This window comes from the organism of the source record quoted next, unplaced genomic scaffold (assembly GCF_019419815.1).
Source record: "Pyrus x bretschneideri cultivar Hongxiangsu unplaced genomic scaffold, Pyrus_bretschneideri_v1 Contig11, whole genome shotgun sequence".
NCBI classification, from domain to species: Eukaryota; Viridiplantae; Streptophyta; class Magnoliopsida; order Rosales; family Rosaceae; genus Pyrus; species Pyrus x bretschneideri.
This window is the reverse complement of record NW_025999402.1, coordinates 1,711,145-1,736,745: the sequence shown is the minus strand read 5'-3', so window position 1 is coordinate 1,736,745 and position 25,601 is coordinate 1,711,145. Positions and strand designations below refer to the sequence as shown.

Below are 25,601 nucleotides of genomic sequence, written 5' to 3'. Positions count from 1 at the left end.
ATCTAAGCCATTCAATTAGCAGCTTTTATTGGTGGAGACTGTAGAGATTCAATTCAATTAGAGATCATTGATCTTGCACTAGCAATTTGTCCCAATAGAGAAGTGACCGATGAGATGAGGGATTGGCCATCACCATTAACCACCAAGGCCCTCATGATCAAGCGTTGAAGACGATCACGAAGTGGGACCCACTCATCAACACTGAGATTGGGGCCCACATTTGAGTCTCTAAATATTATTCTCAAGTTCAGTGCCAACCAAACCAACCCACCGCATCAGTCACAAACCTTATTAGTTTCTGCCCTCGTTTCCTGCATTGAAGGGAGGACGATGTGAGAGAGAGGAGGGGGGGGGGGGGGGGGGGGAGGGTGTGGTGGAGCATTTACTCCACTACGTAGCCTACAGAGACATCCTCGTGCGTGGACTCACGCAATTGGTACGTAACCGGCCGCGATCAGAATAAAACCCTAGCTAATTTAATACAAAAACACCAATACATACCAAAAATAATATAAAACAATTTCTTAACCCACCACTACCACTACTATTCGGATTGCATTTACCCCATTTCATGAGGGGCGTGTCCCTCTTTTTATTTCTCTATCTGTCTGTAAGACTGTAACTACCCACCAACTCTTATATAACTTCCCCTCAACTTCCCTCCTTTCACCATCTTCCAAGTTTTTCTTAATTTCGTTTTCTCAAACCGCTCATCTCTCAGTCGATCGAGTACCCTATTATTGAAACAACTGTGTACATTTTTTAGACTGACTAGTGACCATAGCTTCTTTTTTATTATTCAAAACATGGTTTGCATGGAAAGTTTGCTTTGCGATGAGGTATGCCCTTCAAGCCCTGCAGTGACTACTGAACCTATCCCTGGCATTAACTTTGGTTCAAAAAGTTACTGTAGATCAATATCAATGTATACAACTAAGGAAGAGTATGAGCAGGCTCTGACCACATGCATGGAAAAGGAGAAGAGCTATATGCCTGAACCTAATTACCTCGATAACCTGTGTTCGAATAATTTGGTTATTGCTAGGTTAAAAAGCATTCAATGGTTCATCAAGGTCAATACACACACGCGCATATATATATATATATATATATACACACACGTATGTATATGTTTAAATTAAGTATATATCTGAAAATTATCATGGTAGTAGTGCCAAATATTTATTTAATTCTTTGGTTTGTGTTTTCAGTCTTCAAGTCGGTTGAACCTCTCCCCTGGAACTGTTTTTTATGCTGCAAATTACCTTGATCGGTTCATATCCACGAACCATTGCAATGTAAGGACTGCATGATATATAATGCTTTTAAGTTTAATTAATCCGAGTTGAAAGGAAATCTGTTTAATTAGTTATGTATTGGGCAAAATTGAAAGGAAATCTGACTTAATATCTATATACATGTATGTATTTTCAGGGATGGAAATATTGGATGGTGGAATTGGTGTCTATTGCCTGCTTATCTATTGCCTCCAAGTTCAGTGATACCTACAATCCTTCCCTGCTTGAAATTCAGGTGACAGCCTATTCGTTAATTATTTGCAATATTAATGAAGAATGACACCATTATTTGTTCCTGCAAAGGTTTAATTACTGTGTTGATTCATTGATCGCAGATGGAAGATCTGGAACATTTATTTGAGCCAAGCACAATCCAACGAGTGGAAATGATGGTGCTAAATGCATTAGGATGGCGCCTTGCTTCTACAACGGCTTACTCTTACCTAGAACTGTTCTCATGGTTTCTGGACTCATTGAAGCCCCAACTTCATGAAGAGATCATTGCCCTACTCAACAATTTGCTTCTTCGAGCTATTTCGGGTATGTTTTTTCGAACTTAATTATTCGATGTATGTATCCGGTATATCCATTATTAACTCTAAATTTCCTTTTTCCCAAGTGTTAGAAAGGCTTTTATTTCACACTTCTTCTAGATGATTTGCTCCTAAAGTATTGTAATAGTAATTAGTGTTGGTTAATTACTTAAATTACTTTGGATGCAACCCTATATATTATAAATGATTTATATAATTCAATCAATGAGATTCATAAAATTTACACCAAGTGATACTTATGAATTCTAAATTATCCTTTATTTTATACATTAATTTCTCAAATTTATAGAAACTCTTAAAACACTTGTACTACAAGTGGGTGGATTGCCCCTGTGAATAGAGTTTTTCTTTCAACTCATTACGTCCAGTGTTGAAGCTCTTCCCCTCTCTTTAATGTAACTTAGAGTAGTAGTATCGATTATAATTATAAAACTACTCAGTATTATTATTTTCTGATAGTACACATAATTAAGAAACAAAAATTATTATGAACTTTCCAGATTCCAAGTTTCTGGATTATAGGCCAAGTGTGGTTGCAATATCTGCTCTAAGGTGCAGTCTGGATAAGATACAACTTTCAGCAGCCATATCGGACAATGCCTACCTCACGTGTCTTACAAGTCTATTGGATAATTATCAAAAGGTCACTTAATTAATTTCAGTATCAAATTCCCTTTTTAATTTGCCCTTTTCTTTTGCTGATTAACATCTAACATTTTATTCATGGTACTGTTTTATTGACTGGTAATTTGTTCACTACTTGTATATTATAGGGCGAGTTGGTGAAGTGCCATAAGATGATGGAGGAGCAATATTCATCAGTTGATTGTCTGCACAGATTAAGAGATCACGGGGATTTCCATTACTGCCCTTCAAGTCCAACAACACAGTTCTGAAGGAAAGTATTAATTTTTATGATTTCCATGTTGATTTCTCTCTCTTTAAGATGAGAGATCAAAGTATGATCACTAATACAAGAGAAAGAGAGAAGATGACGAAACTAATTAAAAACATATATTCTTTTGGGGAATTTAACATATCAAACATTGGATTCTTGGATCCTCATCAATTTATGTTAAGAGTGTTTTTGGTAAACACCACACTCTTTTGAGTTTATTCAGACCCTTAAATTATTATTTTTCTGGTTGAACAATACTCTGAATTATTGTACAACTTATTTTTATTCATGGTTAAATATAAAAAATAAGAAGTAAAACATGTTCAAAAATAACAATGAACTCAATACAAATGTAAATATTAATTGCAAGATACGTAGATACAATCTGAAAATAAATATAAAAATTCAGAATATACTAAAATTTTGTTATCAAAATAAGTTCGGCAAATTTCGGGTAAAGTTAGATGGGAAATTCAAAAGCTTTTTATACATACCAATTTCCATCCACATTTTTTGAAATATTCGGATTTGGATCTAATCCAGCTTGGCACTCATGCCCTAAGTTTTAATATCCGACTACCCTTGACTAGTTATTTTTACTTGTCATCCCATTAATGTGGTCTAGTTATCTTAAAGCATCTTCTATGGGCTTCCAAAATGAGAATCTAACTAAAATTTAGGAAGAATTTGCAAAATACCATCTCTGATCACACTCGATCGTGCTCCTAGATTAGCAAAATGACTAAGAGCTCCTAAACATAAGGAATAAGGAGTGAAAAAGGAGTTCCTAAGGGCTCCTAGCATTAAACAAATATATTTTTTAAACAAACGATATTATCTGTTGTAGACATGTAAATTTTGTTGTATACAAATGATGCATCATAAAGCTCCATGTGGCATATAACTCATCACAAATTGATAAGTCATCAATGACATGTGGCACAAATCAAGCAAAGGAAGTTCAAAAGCATTCCTAAAATACGGCGAAGGGGAAGAAATCTCCTTAAAATCAGCAAGGGGCACAAATTGCTCCCAAAACCGGAATGAAAGCGAAAGCATCTTCACAAAACAAGCAAGAATTGAAGATTGCTCACAAAATAGGCAAGAAAGCCCTATAGATTTCGGCCAAGCAAGGGAAAGTGGCTGAAACTAAGACACAAAACATGCCTAAATTCTCCCATGGACAAATCAAGACACAAATCAAAGCCAAATCCATCCAAAGGCAAGTTTTGAGAAGTCTATAAATACAAGGACCTCAGACAAGCATAAAGGTTGACAATTTCCACATTGAAGGGTCGAAATTCTCACAAAAGGAGAACCTCTGCCAAATCTTTGAAGACTAATACGCTGCCAAAGCTCTCTTCAAAGAATGTACAACCAAAGTCGAAGCTTTCTTTCGACCAAAGCCGAAGCATTCCCTTGAAGAATCAGCAAGCATTTATGCTGATTCCTTCAAAACCTTGTTGCAAGCTTAAAACTTGTAACGACGTTCGATTCAAGATCAAGTTGTCAAGACCCTTGAATCAACAAAATCCCACATCAACATCACCTTTGTCGTAGGTCATACATAAACCTATAGGTAAAGACTATCCATGCATTGTTTCAAGCTCAAACCTTGAAGCAATCGTTCGATCGTTTGTCCGAGATCAAGTCATTGTGACCCTTAGATCAACAACCTATGCATCTACATCAAATTTGATGACTAAATCAGAGGAAAATTGTAAATAGAGATTGTAACTCTACAAATTCATCAATACAAATCTACTTTGTACATGTGTTCTCGTTTCATTCGTTATAAAATTTTTGTGTTTAAAAATTTGGCGCGCCCAATGGGACTTCTCTACCTCTCATCTATGTCTTCAAATCCACAAGAAACACACATGGCGTCAAGAAAGGATCAAGTTGTTCCAGGCAAAGAACAAGAACATCCTTGCCGCAAGTGGTCGCACTTTGGGCATCACAACCCAAAGCAAGGCAAGAGCTTTCTCTACTGTGCCTTCCAACCCTATATCAACTATGTCGAAAGAGCAAAAGCACCTGAGGCATGAGCCCTGTGATCACCCTGGCCTCGCTAAGGGTGCCAAGGGAAGAAAGCCCAATGAGGTACTCTGAGTCGTTGACTTCTAATGCCGACTCAAAAAGCACTCATATCCTGTAGTCATGACTACTGGTGCGACTTCAATCGAAAAACAGCTAGCATAAATGAGCGAAGTAATCGCAAGGCTGACAATGACCGTATAAAGACAGCTAGCACAAATGAGGAAAATGACTTATAGATTGCTACACTCGTCAACCGTCTAAAGGCTCAGCACAACGAGAAAGCTGACCTAAAAGTTGATCCACCAAAGGAGGAAACTTATGAAAAGGAAGAGCCTCTGATGGACAAAGCTGAGGAGAAGCTAGTGGTAAACCGAGCTACAACACTCATGGGATTTCTCTTTATCCAACAGCTGCAAAAGATGATCATAAGCACGATTAAGGCGCAATATGAAGGAAGCTCGTATGATTCCGTGCTGTACTTAAATCTATACTTTAAAAGGATTGACGCCTTGAGGATGCCAAAGGGTTATCAACTACCCAAATTCATGCAATTCGATGGAAATGGCAATCCTAAACAACATATTGGTCATTTTATTGAAACCTGCAACAATGCTGGGAAGAAGGGAGACTACCTTGTCAAGCAGTTCGTGCACTCCCTAAAAGGTAATGCATTTAACTGGTACACCGACCTCAAGCCTGAGTCTATCAACAGCTGGGACCAACTTGAAAATGAATTCCTTAACCGCTTCTACAACACTTGCTGCACTGTAAGCATGTTGGAGCTGACGAGTACGAAATAATGGAAAGATGAACCTGTCGTGGACAACATCAATAGTGGTGTTCATTAAGTCTGGATTGCAAAGATCGGTTTTCTGAAACCTTCGCCATTGAGATATGTGTCCAAGGCATGCACTGGAGGTTACATTACATCCTCCAAGGCATAAAACTAAGAGCATTTGAAGAATTGGCAACTCAATCCCATGATATGGAGCTGAGTATTGCCAATCATAGGAAGAAGGTGTTGATCATCGACTTCAAAAAGGATAAGATGTTCGCTCCAAAGGTAGACAAGACTTGGAAAAAGCCCGTCAAGGAATCTTTTGCCGTCCATACTACCCCCATCAAGACCCCATCCGTGCCCGTCAAGATCTCTTCCAAAAACAAAATGAAGAAGATGATGAGAGGTGAGCCTTCTTGCACCCAAGACAAGTGCAAAAACACCTTTAGGGAACTAAAGCAAAAGATGTACCCTTTTCCTGACTCTAACATGGCTGCAATGCTAGACGACTTATTGAAAAGATGTACCCTTTACATCCTCCAAGGCATAAAACTAAGAACATTTGAAGAATTGGCAACTCAATCCCATGATATGAAGCTGAGTATTGCCAATCATAGGAAAAAGGTGTCGATCATCGACTTCAAAAAGGATAAGATGTTCGCTCCAAAGGTAGACAAGACTTGGAAAAAGCCCGTCAAGGAATCTTTTGCCGTCCATACTACCCCCATCAAGACCTCATCTGTGCCCGTCAAGATCTCTTCCAAAAACAAAATGAAGGAGATGATGAGAGGTGAGCCTTCTTGCACCCAAGACAGGTGCAAAAACACCTTTAGGAAACTAGAGCAAAAGATGTACCTTTTTCCTGACTCTAACATGGCTGCAATGCTAGATGACTTGTTGGAAAAGATGGTGATTGAGAGTTACCTAAATGTAAACACCCCGAAGAGATGAATCGTGTTAACGATCCTAGGTACTGCAAATATCATCATATCATAAGTCATCCTATTGGTAAGTGCTTCATCCTCAAGGAGCTCATCATGAAGCTAGCACAACAAGGGTAAATCGAGCTTGGCCTTGAAGACACGGCCGCAACACATACTACTATGATTGCGTTTGGATCCTTCGATCATATGCCTCTCTAAGTGATGCCTAACCATTCTCGTCCATGCTTAAGCTACACAGCACCTTCTGCATAACAATCATTAAGGGCAAGCGACCAAAATATGTCTACCGACGATAAAGAAAGGTGGGCACTAGTGACCTACAAAAAGACAAGGAAGCCAAGACCACAAGCCACATAGCCAAAGGTGGAACAAGGGAGAAAGTACCTGCCGCTGCAACAATAAGAAGCCTACAAGAAGCGTAAGAACTACTAAGCCAACATACGTAGAGGAACCTATTGAGCAAGAGTCGCGCATTCATTTCTCCTTGCACGAGTACTTCCCAAATGACTTCTTCCACTAGTGCACTACCGTTACCTGTCACATGGTTGAAGTGGAGATAGAAGAGTCCTCAAAAGGCAAAGTTATTGCCATCGAGGAAGAGAAGACCCTCACGCCCAAAGAAAGCCTGCCAGCACACTTTAGCATCGAGGAAGCACTACGATTGCCTAAGGAGATGCGAAAAGCACTAATAGCGGTCTTGGCAAGTCCCGACAACCATGAGGTGCAAGTAAGTAAGGACGAAGAGCAATGGGCATAATCCAAGGTTTTAACCAATGAGGACAAAGAGCAATGGGCATAATCCGAGTGGAGAAAACCATTGGCGAACTCAAATCAAGAACTTTATTCCACGTGATTGATGCAAGAGCTTCCTACAGCTTACTCTTAGGAAGACTTTGGATCCACAAGAATGGAGTAGTGTTGTCCAACCTTCATCAATGCTTAAAGTTCTACCGAGAAAGAGTAAAAGTGATACAAGGCGACACCAAGCCATTCACCGAAGCCAAATCACATTTCGCGAATGCCAAGTTCTACATGGATGAAGACATAGTGCTCGAAGCTCTTCCAAATGAAATCAAATCCATAAGCAAAACCACACCTAAGAAACAATAGTGGCAAGCCGTGCCCAAGAAACAAGAAAATGAAGTCATTCCATCTTCAAGCAAAAACGACGATGAGCCTGCTAAGCCCACAACAATCAAAGAGAGTGTGACGCCCTCAAAAAGAACAATCACACCCATCTTCCGATATATCCCAATGTCAAGAAGAAACAATGGGCAATCCCCATTCGAAACTGGAACAAGCAAAGCCGACACACAGCTGCTCAAGGACAATGTAAAGCTACTCAAGACAAATGCAATTTTACCTCTGACACAGCTAGGCAACGCTAAAGTTTCAAAACCACCACAAGGTTTTGTAAAACCCCTGCCAAAAGAGGTAGAACCAAGCTTTCTTCCAACCAAGAAGACTGAATAAGGTTTCGACCCAAACACCCATAAACTCATGTCAAAGGCTAGGTACAATTTCGCCTTTTCTTCAAATCTTGGAAAGAAGAATGTAAACACCGTCAATGACAAAGAACGTGACCTCACCGAGACTCAAAAGCAGTTGAAGGAGCATGGTTATGGAGTTGACAACAACAAAGCTGGACTTGGCTTTACACTAAATACACCCGTGAAGATTTCAAGCAAAACGAAAAACGTTAGCGCTCAACACATCACGGTAAGCGTTGAACAAAATCAAGAGGAGCCTAAACCCGCCCCTTGAACATCAATCTTTGATAGGCTGAATTGATCAAAAGCCAGAATTTCGGTACTTGATCGCATTGGTGGTCAAGACCAAACTTCAGTCTTCAAGTGGCTTAACACGCCAACACCCTAAAGCTCTGTTTTTGAAAGGTTGTCAAAACTTAGGAAACAAAGCAACACGGCTAGCTCTCATCCACGATGATCGACTTTGGAAAGACTTAAAGAAACCAAATAACCTTCTAGAATGAGAAAGACAACGCCAAAAGAAGAAAAGTTCGACGGTCTAGCAGCAAAGGACGGCGTTCGAGCTCGAGACTTTCAAGGATGAAAAGTTGACACAAAAGAACAACTAAAGGTAAAAAAGCGCACCATCATCCACACTGGCCAATCTTCATGCCAACAAGCCTAAGATAACGGCATTGAAAATGAGGTCCAAGACATCTTCTACATCACAATCCAAGAAAACAAAGAAGATGAAATCCCCAAGCAAGATGTCACTGCTGCGCCACCACAGCTAGAGGATGAGGGGCAAGCCACGGTTGATGATCTCAATGAGCTCAACTTAGGCACAAGCGAGGAACTGAAGCCTATCTTCGTAAGTGCACTACTAAGTGCGGATCAAATCGAGGAGTACTACCAATTGCTAATGGAGTACAAAGACGTCTTTGCTTAGACTTACAAAGAAATGCCTGGTCTTAACCCTACCATCGTCGTACATCATCTTGTGGTCAAGCCTAGAACAGGACCAATAAAGCAAACTCAAAACGTTATCGATCCAAGCTTATCCCACAAATTGAAGCCAAGATTGATAACCTAATTGAAGCAGGCTTCATTCGAGAGGTGTAATACCCTAAATGGATCTCCAACATCTTCATTGTTCTTAAGAAATATGGACAAATACATGTTTGTGTAGATTTCCGCAACCTAAACGATACTTGCCTAAAGGATGACTTTCCCTTGAAATCATGGTGGACGCAACCATTAGCCATGAGGCACTGTCATTCTTGGACAGCTCATCTAGATATAAGCAAATCCGCATGGCTCTCAAAGACGAGGAACTAACAGCCTTTCGCACTCCAAAAGGTATCTACTACTACAAGGTATTGCCCTTTGGCTTGAAGAATGTTGGAGCTACATATCAACGCGCAAAGCAGAAGATCTTCAACAACATGCTACACGAAAAGGTAGAATGTTAAGTGGATGACATAGTTATTAAAACCAAAAAGAGATCTGATCACTTGAAGGATTTACGAATGATGTTCAACAAACTACGACACTACAACCTCAAAATGAACCTGTTGCAGTGTGCATTTGGTGTCATTTCTGGGAAATTCTTCGGCTTCATTGTCAAGTACTGTGGCATTGAAGTAGAACAATCTAAGATCAAGGCCATCCAAAGCATGCCCAATCCAATGAACTTACACGAGCTGAAAACTCTATAAGGGCGGCTAGCCTTCAACAGATGCTTCATTTCCAACCTTGCTAGACGCTGTCAACCCTTCAGTCGACTCAAGAAGAATGACGTTCCGTTCATACGGGATAATGCATGTTGCAATGCCTTGGAGAGCATAAAAAGGTACTTGGCAAGCCCACCAGTCTTAGGAGCTCTCATGCCTGGAAAATCGTTCATTATATACATTACTACATAAGAGGGTTCCATTTGAGCACTTTTGGCACAAGAAAATGAAGACCAAAAGGAAAGAGCACTTTACTATCTAAGTAGAACTCTCACTGGTGCCGAGCTTAACTACTCACCGATCGAGAAGATGTGTCTTGCCCTAGTCTTTGTTGTCCAAAAGCTAAGACACTACATGCATGCTTACATTATCCACTTGGTTGCTAAAGCTTACCTAGTCAAGTATGTTATGTCCAAACCATTCTGATAGGGTGACTGGCTAAATGGCCGTTACTTCTCAATCAATACAAGATCATCTACGTCCCACCTAAAGACTTCAAGGGACAAACACTAGCAGACTTCCTTGCCGATCGTCCAATCCCAGCCGATTAGAAACTCTTAAAAAACTTGCTTGACAAGGACAATGTTCTTCGACGGATCCGCACGAACGGACAGAGTGGGGGTAGGAGTAGTATTCATGTCGCCACAAAGACAAGTACTACCCTATTCCTTCTAACTAAGCAAGCTATGCTTCAACAACCTCATTGAGTACCAGGTGTTGATCATTTTAGTGTCTAGTTGAGTGTTTCTAAGTCTAGTTTTGTGTTTTTGAGTCACATTTGTGTAGATTAGCGTCCCTAGTTAATCCCCGGCCTAGAACGATCCCTACTTTCATATACTACAGCTATCTTAATAGGATTTAATTTGTGTGTTAGTTAATCTCACATCAAGTTTATGAATTATCGACTGTATTAAGTTTATGTGGTTTATTAATTATTGTTTGTATTAAGTTTATGTAGTTTATTAATTGTCTATGACTTATTAATTATCGTGTGTATTAAATTTATGGCTTATTAATTATTGTTTCTATTAATCTAGATACCTTCAATAATTATTGTACTTATTATTGCACACTTTGATGTACAATAGATGCCTTCAATAATTCAAACGGCCTTCAATAATTTTGACAACGTATTAGACAAAAGACTTGTCGCAAGAAGACACTTCAATTTATTACTCGAAAATACCAACATAGTACACTTACAATTATTACAAAAAATAACAATATAGCACACTTAAATTTAACACAAGAACATATTAATACACCAACATCATCAACGTTCTTCTTCTAGTGTGTCATGACATTGAGGAGCTTGAGTTCTATTTTAAACGTCTCATTTACTCACTCAGTGTGACCCTATCCTGTCGGGTCTCATATGTGGTTACAGCGAGACATTCAACATCTCTTGCCATAGCTCTCGCATATGCTGGTTAGTCATCATCCACATCTTCATCAGAATCTTCATCGAGCTTGTAGGATCTCGAACGCTCTCTCCACATCCTTCCTATAAGACTCTTGTTTCTACGAAAATAATTTCTTCTTTGCACTACCGGGATGAGAATAACTTTTCACAAAGTAGACCAACTAGGATAAATACCATCAGTTAAGTAGTAACCTAGCTCATGCACATTACCATTTACCTTGTACCTCTATTCTGGTGCCCATCCATTAACAACATCATCAAACAGAGAAGAAGACCAAAGAACGTTGATATCGTTGTTTGATCCACAAGTGTCGAAGAATGCATGTCAAATCCATGTGTCGTAAAACACCACAGCCTCGAGCACGATGGTTGGCATGTTGTGACGACCCTTGAATTGGCCAGCCCAAGTAGTAGGACAATTCTTCCACTCCCAATGCATACAATCGAGACTTCCTATCATGCCAGGAAAGACTCTTTTATCTGCCTTGCATAGAAGCCTCTTTAAATCTTCATGATTAGCTTGCAGAGGTATGTGGCTCCATATATGGCTTCAATTGCATTACAAAAGTGCTTGAGGTTCTCAATAGTAGTACTCTCCACAAGTTAATAATATTCGTCAGTTGAGTCTGCAAAGCAACCATTAGCTAGCATCCGAAATGCAAATGTGAGCTTCTGATGAGGTGAAAAACTTTGTCAGCTTACGACATCTATCTTCCCTACAAAGTAGTGGTCATGATTGACAATTGCGTTCAAGATGCTTTCAAAAAGCTTTCTCCTCATCCGAAACCGCCTTCGAAAATCATAAGGAGGATATCTCAGACGTTCGATGAAATAATCTTTCATCATTCAATCATGACACTTTTATCTATCATGCTACACAAATGAATGCCTCGTGACAGAACCACAATAGCTAGATTCATCATGGTGCTCATATTGCATAAGCAAGTTTGCAAATTCGGCTTCTTCGTTGTTCATTTATGCATCCGCATTTGCAAGGCTTGCTTGGTATTGTGCCATTTGCATTGCCAAGCTACGCTTTCTTCTATGACCCATTGATGAGATATTGATGATTTTGAGGAAACAAAAACACTTTGAAAGTTGGAAGATTGGTGAATATGTTGTGTGATGGTTAGATATTCAACCTATGCTTATATAGAGGATGATTGAAGGTTTGGGTTTCATGTGTGTAGGTTTGTGTTTCATGCGTTTTGCATGTGTCATGTGTTTCACATGTTTGGTGTGTTATACATCTCTATCATGTGTTTTGTATGTATTGGTATGTGTTTCGTGTGTATCATGTGTTTCACATGTTTGGTGTGTTATACATCTCTATCATGTGTTTTGTGTTTCATGTATTTTGTGTTTATACAACTCTATCATGATTTTCATATTCTTCCATAGTGTTTCATGAGTTTCATTGATTTAGTGATTTTTCAATATATATCGGAATTTAAATATTTTTAGGTTAAAATGTTCATAAAATTAATTTAGGATAGTCTATATAATTTTTTTTTTAAAGTTAATTTTAAAAAACCCTAAATTCATTCTTTAATAATGTGGGGCTAAAATTTTATGCTATAAGGGTTGGAGTATAAAAGCTGTTTTTGGGCTAAAAATTTTAGGTTTTAGGCTAAAGGTTGGAAATGGTTTAAGGGCTCCTAGCATTAAACAAATATACTTTTTTGAACAAATGATATTATCTACATTGAGAAGGGTGAGAGTAGAGAATCAAACTTAAAACCTCTAACTTATAGCTAAAGAATAATATCACTAAACTATAGTATCATTAAACAAATAATTTTAGAAAGCACTTCTATCAAAATAGTAGGAAAAGGTCAAAGTTGTAGGAAGCGCAACACCAACCGAAACTAGGCCTGGCAATTTCTGACACGACCCGATAAACCGACACGACACGAAATTAACAGGTGTTTGGGTCGACACGATAACGAATCGGGTCGTTATCGGGTAACCCGATAAGCACCTGTTAAGATAACGGGTTGGTTCGGGTATACACGTGGGTAACACGATACATGATAAGCAGAATATTATTTTTATAATTTTATAATCCTAAAAAAATACTATAATAATTATATACATTAATTTTACAATTTTATACCCCTAAAAATTATAATAAATATATATATATATATATATATATTAAATTAACTATAAAATTTATAATAATTATAATAATTATATATACTATAATAATTATACCCCCAAAATATTAAGTCTATCTATAATAATTATATATATATATATATATATTAAATTTTATAAAAACTATAATAATTATTAATTAATAATTTAATATGCATGATGCATTGCATGATTTTGCATCCATTGAAATTTGATGTGATTTCTTTCCATTCAAATTTCAATAATCAATTTCTTGCCGTTGCCAACTTGCCGCCCTTTTTGAAAAAAAAAATGGAGGGAAAATGAAAATGTTAAGAAAAGTTGAAAATGAAACAAAAAAGTGAGGGAATTAGAGAAAGATGTTGGAGGGAAAAGTGAAAATGATAAGAAAAAATTGAAAAGGAAACAAAAAAGAGAGGGAAAAATGAAAATTAATAGAAGTGGTGAGAAATTTTTTTATTTTTTTTTAAGTTATTAACTTTTTATCACACACATGACTGTCATAACATATCTCACTATTTTTATAATGACACACGTGACACGTGATGTATGTACTATTCCGTGTACCAGTCAATTATAATTTATACGTACAAAATAAATAGATTTAAATCTACTTAATAAATATATATATATACACACACACACACACGGAACTTGATTGATGGCATACGAATTCTCCAAAACTAATTTCAACGATCCAAACCGTCAAAATTGTTTGTATATGCTTGGAGATCACATCAGCAAAAAATCACAAAAAAAAAAACATTCAGAGATCAAGTAACGGGACAAAGCTTTTCAACGGTTATAAACGAAAAATCACGATTTAACGGTTATTTTAACTCCGATTTTGATGATTTTTTATCACTACACTCCTTGACCCTATATGAATACAATGAATGAATTTGATCTTCAATTTAAAATATTTACACAAGTGGATACCACAAAATCTTATGTTATACTTAATTAAAGTATAAATAAACTCTAAGTGTTAGTCAATCTATCGTTTTACGAATTCTCCAAAACTAATTTCAACGATCCAAACCGTCAAAATTGTTTGTATATGCTTGGAGATCACATCAGCAAAAAATCACAAAAAAAAAACATTCAGAGATCAAGTAACGGGACAAAGCTTTTCAACGGTTATAAACGAAAAATCACGATTTAACGGTTATTTTAACTCCGATTTTGATGATTTTTTATAACTACATTCCTTGACCCTATATGAATACAATGAATGAATTTGATCTTCAATTTAAAATATTTACACAAGTGGATACCACAAAATCTTATGTTATACTTAATAAAAGTATAAATAAACTCTAAGCGTTAGTCAATCTATCATTTTACGAATTCTCCAAAACTAATTTCAACGATCCAAACCGTTAAAATTGTTTGTATATGCTTGGAGATCACATCAGCAAAAAATCACAAAAAAAAAAACATTCAGAGATCAAGTAACGGGACAAAGCTTTTCAACGGTTATAAACGAAAAATCACGATTTAACGGTTATTTTAACTCCGATTTTGATGATTTTTTATAACTACACTCCTTGACCCTATATGAATACAATGAATGAATTCGATCTTCAATTTAAAATATTTACACAAGTGGATACCACAAAATCTTATGTTATACTTAATGAAAGTATAAATAAACTCTAAGCGTTAGTCAATCTATCGTTTTACGAATTCTCCAAAACTAATTTCAACGATCCAAACCGTCAAAATTGTTTGTATATGCTTGGAGATCACATCAGCAAAAAATCACAAAAAAAAAACATTCAGAGATCAAGTAACGGGACAAAGCTTTTCAACGATTATAAACGAAAAATCACGATTTAACGGTTATTTTAACTCCGATTTTGATGATTTTTTATAACTACACTCCTTGACCCTATATGAATACAATGAATGAATTCGATCTTCAATTTAAAATATTTACACAAGTGGATACCACAAAATCTTATGTTATACTTAATGAAAGTATAAATAAACTCTAAGTGTTAGTCAATCTATCGTTTTACGAATTCTCCAAAACTAATTTCAACGATCCAAACCGTCAAAATTGTTTGTATATGCTTGGAGATCACATCAGCAAAAAATCACAAAAAAAAAACATTCAGAGATCAAGTAACGGGACAAAGCTTTTCAACGGTTATAAACGAAAAATCACGATTTAACGGTTATTTTAACTCCGATTTTGATGATTTTTTATAACTACACTCCTTGACCCTATATGAATACAATAAATGAATTCGATCTTCAATTTAAAATATTTACACAAGTGGATACCACAAAATCTTATGTTATACTTAATGAAAGTATAAATAAACTCTAAGTGTTAGTCAATCTATCGTTTTACGAATTCTCCAAAACTAATTTCAACGATCCAAACCATCAAAATTGTTTGTATATGCTTGGAGATCACATCAGCAAAAAATCACAAAAAAAAAACATTCAGAGATCAAGTAACGGGACAAAGCTTTTCAACGGTTATAAACGAAAAATCACGATTTAACAGTTATTTTAACTCCGATTTTGATGATTTTTTATAACTACACTCCTTGACCCTATATGAATACAAAGAATGAATTCGATCTTCAATTTAAAATATTTACACAAGTGGATACCACAAAATCTTATGTTATACTTAATGAAAGTATAAATAAACTCTAAGTGTTAGTCAATCTATCGTTTTACGAATTCTCCAAAACTAATTTCAACGATCCAAATCGTCAAAATTGTTTGTATATGCTTGGAGATCACATCAGCAAAAAATCACAAAAAAAAAACATTCAGAGATCAAGGAACGGGACAAAACTTTTCGACGGTTATAAACGAAAAATCAAGATTTAACGGTTTAACTCTGATTTTGATGAATTTTTACAGCTACACTCCTTGACCCTATATGAATACAAAGAATGAATTTGATCTTCAATTTAAAATATTTACACTAGTGGATGTGGATATCACAAAATCTTATGTTATAATTTATACATTAATTTATATACTTAATAAAAGTATGAATCAACTATAATATTAATAATTTTATATACATTAATTTAATAATTTTATATCCCTAAAAAGTAAAAACTATAATAATTATATAGATGTAGGTGTAAATTGAATACAATTTCATGATGATCGATGTAAATTGAAGATTTTGTAAATAGAGGTGTAAACTTTTGAGAAAGACTTACAATCTTAAAAACAAAAACTCTTTATCCTTGCACATTTAATATTTGTAATATATTAGTAGTGTATGTATTATTTTTTTTATTAGGCTTTTATTTTCGAGTGTAGATATAGTACTTGAACGAGAAATGTTTTAATGTTTTGAAGTAATATTTATGTGGCAATGTGTGGTATGTGCAAATTTAAAAAAATATATTTTTTTCTTAACGGGTCATAATGGGTCATAACGGGTCGGGTCACTTTACCCGTTGGGTAAAGTGACACGACCTGTTAAGGACCCGTTAAGATAACGGGTGTGACACGACACGACCCGTTAAGATAACAAGTGTTACACGAAAACGACACGAACACGATAGACACGACCCGTTTGCCAGGCCTAACCGAAACCATCAAGCGACCAAAACTAAAAAGAAATTAAAAAACAAACCAGGGGAGGTATTGAACCCGACGTGAATCGAACACGCAACCTTCTGATCTGGAGTCAGACGCGCTACCATTGCGCCACGGATCCGGTTGAAAGGAGACTACATATTATCTAATTTAAGCTTTTCAAACAATCTGTTCTGTTTCAGACTGCGATGTCGTTTTGTGCTGCTGCATAGCATAGGACCAGGACCAAAACGGTTCGAACTTGAAGGTGTCATCCCGCCAAAGCCCAAAGCATTTGAACAGCTTGAAGCCTAGAAGCCTCAGACTCAAAGTCGTATTCTCCAAGAAATTTCATTCCATTCAACAAATATTGATCTTTCAGGTGAATGAGCAGTGCATTGTGATAATATTCTCATAATTTTATCAACTTTTCAGACTCTGTTATACAATTTTGAACGTATAAAATACAAAGATTAATGGTGACTTATGCACTCTAAATCTTCAACAGCTCATAAAATTCGCATGGATATGTTAATGGTATTTTTTTCGTCTTGGTGCACTAGCATTTGCGTCTGTTTTCTTAAGAAACTAATTTTTCCTTTGAAGTTTATTAATCCTTTTAATTTAGTAATTGTAGCATCTGGCGCCCGTGGCCTAATGGATAAGGCATCTGACTTCTAATCAGGCGATTGTGGGTTCGAGTCCCACCGGGCGTGCTTTCTTCCTTCTATTTATTTTATTTTACAGCAAACCATTCACATCAGATTAAGGCTTTAAACATCCCCTTTTAATCTAAAGATTTCGAATAAAGCCCATCAATTCAGTTAATTCTTTTTTTTTCATTTTTTTTTTTTTGGTAATGCCCAACCTTTTTATTTAAACACCCAACCTTTGTTTTGTCAAACCTTAAACCATGTCGTTTAATACCAACTAGTCTTTTCACTTACTAATAATTTATTTTCAGACTATACTTAGTTGAAGAAAATCTCAAATTCAACTCGCATAATAATAGAGACAATACATAGTTATAATAAGTTCGATACTTAATTGTGACTTCCCTGATTTAAAAACGTAGCTTTCTTGTGGAACTTTCGGCAATGGTAGATCCAATAATACGTGCCCTTACTCCAGAGCCAAGCAGCTCTACTACTCGGATTCTCAGAGCATCTGATCCAATGGTATAAGTAATTTTATCTTTTTTATTTGCTTACTTACACCATTGGAGATTCTACGATAAACCAAAACCAAAATTCAAGCCATCTATCTTCTTTTTGTTTTTATTTTTCATATATTGATGCGATGCGACTCTTTTTGCGGCCCTGGGTCTAGGTCTAACGCATTGGCCGACCTTACTGTAATTCACAGCCTTTTACAGTTCCAGGCTGCCACAGCAAAGCCACAATGATTTAAAGGTAAATATACTCGATGACTTCTAGGTACTACATAAACTTACTCAATTGCCCTAACAACAAGCTTAGAAGCGTAGGCAATGCCTAAACCAATGTCCTAGTGCCAAATGATTATCGGGTTTGAACCTCTTTTGTTTTTGCTTTACTGCATTTGATTTGACTGCATTCTTGAGAGGAAAGCAACTTCATAGCATGGATACATCGGCACTGTAGTGTTCTGTGTTAATACAACGTAATGTGTAATCTATGCTAATACAACGTAATATGTAATCTATGCTAACATAAGATGATATATCTTTTCATGGAGTAATGAAAAGCTAGCAATAGATTTGGGCTGAAACTTCCGCTCAAAGTTGAAATTATATTTGAATTTTGGATATAGTACTTCATCCTAAATAATTGAGCTAAGTCCATAATGCCCTACAAAGCTTAGAAACTATAATGTTCCTGTGTCAGCCTTAGCACACACAGAAGCTACAAGAATACTTTACTAGTCTCTCTTTGTTTTGTGTAATCAATTGCCATCTAGTCTTGCAAATAATGATTTTTAAAGAGAAATTCTTTTGTAAAGTAAATTTCAAATATATACTTTGGCCAAGAAACATGAATAGGTGCCTACCGTTGGATTAACTTTAATGAAATTATGTGGTTGGGATCAAATCGCAAGCCATATAATTTCATTAAAACCAGATCTAATGGTCAAGAGAATGTTCTCATTTTTTTTGAAAAATAAGGATCCCTATTGTTAAAAGATCTATATATTCATGTATTAATGATAATAAAATTATTTATCACGTCTCTCATGCACATTTGAGAATGTTCAATGTCATGCAAGTGGGTTTCATCTTTATATAAAAATAAAAAAAATAAAAAATAAAAAACATGATTATATGATTGAAGGGGTAGTTAGTAACTTTTCCACATATAGTATGGTGCTTTATTTCTTAATTTTCCTTCTATGGCCTTTGGTGCACTTTCAATCACTACCATAATGATCAATTATTCAAAAATCTGAAATTGCTAAAGGAACTTAATTTCGAGTTTCGTTATCTTGATTGTTTGGTGACCAAGGATTTATGATCATTTATTATTAAACTTAGTATCAAAGATTGAGATTAAAATTACATCTATTTATTCGTCCATCTTAAAATCAAATCCAAAAATAATGTATTTTTTTAGCACCTAGCAGTGACGAGAAGAACATCATTGACTTAATGAATTATTGCAAGACTATAATGAGTTGGGTAAGGTACTCATGGTCAGAATTAACAAGCACGTCGGCTGTCAAAACTTATATGCTTGGCATCTGTACAAGCGTATTGCTAAGCACCATTGAGGTTGCAAACCATTAGTTTGGCACCATGTGGCATGCATCATGGTGTAGGACCTTATAGTAATAGAAGCCTTCATGGAAGAAGGGTCACCTAGGAGCTTTCTTCTAGAAGAAAATTTCTCTTGAAACCAATATGTTGTTTTCGTATCACTATTAATGACATAGATGATTGTCAGGTAATTGAATAGCATATTATACGTTCATTAGATCGTTGTCACATAGTGTCGCCGATTGCAAAAGAAAATCTCTCATCTTTTAGATCCTTTAATTATATGAAGCTTCTAAAATAAGCACTATATATAAATGTTCTAGTTAAGCTAGTCGATGCTTAACAAACTTTCACTTTGGTTGCAGAATTATGCAGATTTTTGGAAGACTCCTCCTTTTAGGGTAAGGGAATCTTGAAGTGGGTTTTGCTCTACTTGAACCAAAAAGAAAAGAAAAAAAAGGATGTATAGCCTATAGCAACAATCTATTTTGGTAACGAAAAAGGGGTTAATAGTCTAAAAGGCAAATCCAAGCCAACAAGGTCTCCCATTTTACGAGGGTTGGAGAGGGAACCTCTGTTGTACGCAATTTTATTCTTACTTTGCAAAGAGGTTGTTTCCATGATTCGAAGCTGTGACATTTTAGTTCATATTCTATAAATCTAAAGTGAGAAGAAGGGCATGATTTTAACAATTTTATACTTGGCCCCTTTCTTCATAACTATCGTCCTTAATTTTAAACAATCCCCCTACTACTTTTTTAATACAAGTAATTTCGAAGGGCCTCAAGTGCAATGGTATGTATATGTCCTTAACTTATTGAGCATCGTACCGCTTTTGTTTCTGTGCAAAGGGTATCCTCTCTTCTCTCTCTCTCTCTCTCTCTCTCTCTCTCTCAAACACACACACACACACACAGAGGTGTGCACTGGAGCATAAAGAAATCTTAACAAGTACACGGAGAGAAGCCATATGTGAAGATCAGTAGAGAGCAGCAGAGTATTTATTTTGAGGGGCCAAGCTTAGCACTAAGATAGTAAAAACAACCTAATTAATTGACAGAGTAACCAATAGAGTCTTTGTATAGTCTGGATCGATACAAATATATATATGAACAATGATAATAATGATCAAGGAGGAAACTAGAAAGTTAATTCAACAGGGACTCAACTAAGCATCGACAGATGCAGGTCCTTGTGAACCAAATCGTGCGACCTTGTGGAAATTTTATAGTAGCATATAAACTATAGCTTAAGGTATATTAATGTTCGATATAAAAAAATAAAAAATAAAAAAAAAAACTTAGGATGTTAATGATGAAAATGATAGAATACGATTAAAATATTTTGTATACGTGGTATAAAACAGAAGGCCCCATGATTCCGCATGATTGAGTGGATGAATTTGTTTTGTTCTTTCTTCTAATTTACTAAAAATTTCCCCGAATCCAAGTCTTTGAACTTTTGATGGTAAAGTTCATTAGGTTGGCCCAGAACAAAATAAAATAGACTATACTTTAGAAGCTTAAGAATATGATTATCATCTAGTTGTTCAGTTTTATTGCTGCCACATGTCCTAGTATGCTTAGAGAGGTATATTTTAACCTAGATTTGGTTTACCTTTTTGGGCAGTGACTTGCCCATGTCAAATGATAAGTGGAGCATCTTTGCTGCTCAAAAGACCACAATGGCCTTCCCAACTTTATTTTGCTTCAACTTTAGAGAGATCATGTTTTTAAATTATATTTTGTAAATCACGTGATATGATAGTTAGTGGCCGAATACGTTCTTTAATTATTTAAATGAAAAGTTCAACTATCAACTACCACATCACATGGTTTACAAAATATAGTTTAAGTAAATGATTTATCTAGCATCACCCTAAAATTTAATTCCAATTTTATATAAATTGCACCTAAAGAAGGGAAAGAAGGGGCAGACCAAATGGCAAACGGTGTTAAGGTTAGATTCTTAATAGTAAAGAACCCTATTTCCAAATGTTTGTTTTCTTTCACTCTCGTCCAATATATCCTTCATATCTAATTTCAGGAACAAGAACAAAACAGAAGATGGGATAGAGGAGTCAAAAGTGAAGGTAGGAATGGTGGGATTAGGGTTGAGATTTAGGTATTACGTAGGACGACTTGAGGTGAACCAAGAAAATAAATATCTAAACTGTTAACATGAAGCATGGAGGTCCAAAATAACGTTGAGAGTATGAATTTCACATTAGGAATAGAATGGACCTTATAAAAAGTTGGGTTACTCTTAATTTTGTCAATTAATTTTATAGTTGAATCTCAATTTTTCTTCAGATAACACCACCGACTCACAAAACCCTCGTACCATGACAACCCAAAACTCCTTTGAATTTGACTTAAACAATCATTCGACTCATTCCTTTGTATCATTTTCATGGTTGAGAGGGCTCCCGACCATCCAGTTGTATGCATCTAATTAAGCTCTTTAAGAGGAAAATGAAACATTCTTCCATAGAGATCGACTTTTATTGGTATTTACCATGATGGGGATGAAAGGGATGCTGCTTGACAAATCTAACCATCGAGTGCGTTTACTTTTACCTCAAATGAGGTGTCAAATCCTAATTTTTTTTTTTTTCCATCTGCAGGTATTTATCTACCATATGTTTTCTACTTATTTCTTTGTGATTCTTTTTCTTCTACTTTCTAAGGAAAAGTCCATATTTAACCGTTAATAATCAAGCAACCCCTCATCCCACGCACCATAACCTAAATCCAAAACCTACCCTTATTTTACTTGGCAATATCTGGATTCTTCCTTTTGTTTGGTTGGCAAAGAATAGAAACTTTCTAAATACATCTGATGGAGCTGGGTTTTTGTTGTCCTTTTATTTTTACTTATAATTTTGAGAAAGATGAGTTTTGCACAAGTGCGGATCATGAAAAATTCTGTACAGAAATCACTCTCTTCCGAAACTTGATCGAAATAAAGAGGGCTATTTATGTTCTTCCCAACCATAACAACCGGCTCAGTTGGCAATATGTAGGCCTAGCTATAATGGCGAGTATGGGGTACAACATCTATGGGATTGGATTCAGTAAGTGAACAGTTCAACTACTACTATTGGCTTGACCAGGAAAAAAAATAAATTCCAGTCTCATTGTGTTCACTGTCAAACTGAGTTTCTCAAGAAAAATAATTTGGAAATTAAAATCACAATTTGTACTATCAATCAGGGTTTCTTCTCCTGACCTCTAGTAATCGAAATTTGCACTATGTTGGTAACCCATAAAGTTTAATAAAGTTTAAGCTTGTTGAATTTGTTATGCCAAACTTAAAGCTCATATTGTGATTCTTCAACAAAATGTTGAAAATAAGATATGTACAAAAGGGGGCAACATAACAGCAAACAATAAAAATTTTCCCTTGTAATAAAAGAAATACAAATTTTAAACATCAACTAGAGATTACATGAGAATATATTAGTTGCTCTAACAAATAAAGTTTAACTTATAATAAAATAATCCTCAAAATAAAAGCGTGTAATACAATGTCAGCATCAATTCGAAGCAAAATACGAACAAAAAAGAAATTTGGAAATATCCTCAAAACTTTCCAAGGTTTAAAGTCATCATTTACAAGTTGATTTTTTACCCGCCCATTGGGGGTGGGAATGTCCAACTAACTTGAGGGCACCCGACGGCTTAGGGCCCTACTAACTTTGGGGCTCAGGACCTTATGCTTAATTTGACCTTAATATGAGGTGAATATGCTCTTCAATTAATGACGTAGAAAAACTAAGGAAAAAAACGTTTGTAAGAAAATTAGAGAAATTTTTGTGTGTACTAATAACACCATCATGTGGTATAATTATTTTATATGTTATATTATGTGTAGGAGACATAATTGATATGTCTCACTTACACATTATATAATAAAAAATAAATATGTGTTTTAATTTCAATAGTAGAAAAATTGAATGGATAAACATTATATCATATGTCACCACTTTTACCCTAAAAAAATGTAGGTACGTACACCCATAACAATTCCCTTAAGCACTGGTCCTAAGCTTCTACTTCACTTTCCAATGAAATCTCAAAAGACCAACATCCTCTTAAGATGTCGTTTTTTTGTTTCCAAAAACACACGAGAACCCGAATAAAATAAAATGAAAGTAAACTGTCATACACCCCAACATAATTTTAGATTTCCTGGTCCCCCCCTCCCCACATCAAGAAAGAACCGCATTATAAATAAATAAAGATGAAATTACTATTAAATTTAAAGGAACTTTCGTAGTGCTTTGTAAACAATAAACAAACATATACCTCACAACTTTAAACATATTTATAGCCGTAGATTGAGAGAAATTATTATGTGTATCCGAATAAAAAGTGAAACTTCGCATATTACAATTACTTATTTATTGTAGTTATTTATTTATTGCAGTGCCAACTTGAATTTAATCTAACTTTTCACTTTACACGTTGAAATTTAATTTTTACTCCATTTTGGCGGTATTTTGTCTATCATTCAGAAGCTGCCACATGGTCCTTTTCCATGTACACAACATCAACGTGTCGGCTTCGAAGGTCTAAGCGCATTTTTGTTCACTACTATAAATTATAACGTATGTTCATCGTATACTTTTTTATTTGACACGTGCTTAATGATAGGTTATTTTTTTTCAAAATTAGAAAATGAACTGTAATATTACAGTTAACTATAATTACTTGAAAAAACACATATCAGATGATGAGGTATTTGGTAAGCATACATCAGAATTATGGTGGTGAGCAAAAATCCTCTCCTTTCTCCAACGGAGGATTGGAGATGATAGTCTCCATAAGCTCTCTCTGTTGACTCTTCCAAGCTAAACATGATGCAGCAGCGACGGAGGAAGAAAACGAATGCATTCGATACGTTCTAGAAATTCCAGGAAATAAACCGCTTGATGCCATTGTCCTCACCACTCATCCTGCGTCCCCGCCAATTCACATACCATCTTAACGTTGATTTCAATGTTGCTTCCACCCAAAACTCCAGAAATTTAAACTACAAATTAAAAGCTAGCATATGAGACATGTATCCAAACCTTGCTGTTTGCACTTCCTAAGAAACTTAAGAGCTTTGAGATATGATTTACTATTTTGGGATCTTATTTCATAGATTGAGTCCTTGATACCTTATGTATGAATCTTTATCTCGATTAAAAAATAAAATAAAATATAAAAAACAAAAAACCCTAGCATATGAACAAACCCAGAAGCCACGGTTAGAAGATGGGGATCTTGGTTTTTAATTTTTTTAATTTTTAATTAATAAATAATTGAGAGAGTTTGACCGAAAGACCCATCTCGTTTCTACCGCATGGAAGCCACGTCAGCAATTTCAAAGAAATAGAGTGAATACAAGTGGAGCAAAATCGAGTTGCAAAATAAAAAGTAGCTATAGTTTTATTGTTGTAAAAATATGGAATTAAATTCGAATTTCATAAATATTGCTAAAATATGCCTATTATAATATATGTAGAGGATGACATATAGCAAGTGGTGTACAAATAATCTTTGGAGGGGACTGCAGCACCCATGCAGTTCGATCATTTCAAACTAAGATTTACATTCTCAGCCGTTGGACAGGTCCTAAAGGAGTGCCAAATAAACGGCTGGGATTTAATTAATGGGGCATGAATCATGAAGAAGCATCATCAATTTTTGTCCCCAAAGAAAAATGATTAACAGAAACTGTATATTAAAGGTAATTGTCGCCTAAAAAGACTGAGTATTTATGCATGGTAAGAAGGGTTTTCAAATTACAATACAATTACTACATATACAAGGGAAGGAACCTCATCGTTCCATTTCCAAGTCAAGAAAGTCCCCCTCCTTTTTCCCAAAAAAAAAAAAAAAAAATCAACAAAACAAGAAGTAACTAGGAAAAACGAAACTCACAGATTTCAATGGAATAGAGAGGGGAGGGGGGGTGATTAAGGAGCCAAATCAGTAGCTCGAGGAAGAGAAGGAGGAAGGAAGAAGGAACATCAAATCA

At 35.7% G+C, this 25,601-nt stretch overlaps 1 protein-coding gene and 2 non-coding genes across 3 annotated transcripts; 2 read left to right on the top strand and 1 right to left on the bottom strand.

Moving 5' to 3' along the window:
- The first annotated feature begins 480 nt into the window (after positions 1–480).
- LOC103941729 (putative cyclin-D7-1) lies at positions 481–1,921 on the top strand. Its single transcript, XM_009351924.2, has 4 exons — positions 481–1,073; positions 1,212–1,298; positions 1,435–1,533; positions 1,634–1,921. The coding sequence occupies exons 1-4, from the start codon at positions 807–809 to the stop codon at positions 1,856–1,858; spliced, it is 678 nt and encodes a 225-aa protein (XP_009350199.2). The 5' UTR covers positions 481–806; the 3' UTR covers positions 1,859–1,921.
- Positions 1,922–16,910: 14,989 nt separating this feature from the next.
- TRNAW-CCA lies at positions 16,911–16,982 on the bottom strand. Its single transcript has one exon. It is a non-coding gene; the product is annotated as a tRNA-Trp (tRNA).
- A 501-nt stretch (positions 16,983–17,483) lies between these two features.
- Positions 17,484–17,556, top strand: TRNAR-UCU. The gene has a single exon. It is a non-coding gene; the product is annotated as a tRNA-Arg (tRNA).
- Positions 17,557–25,601: the final 8,045 nt, after the last annotated feature.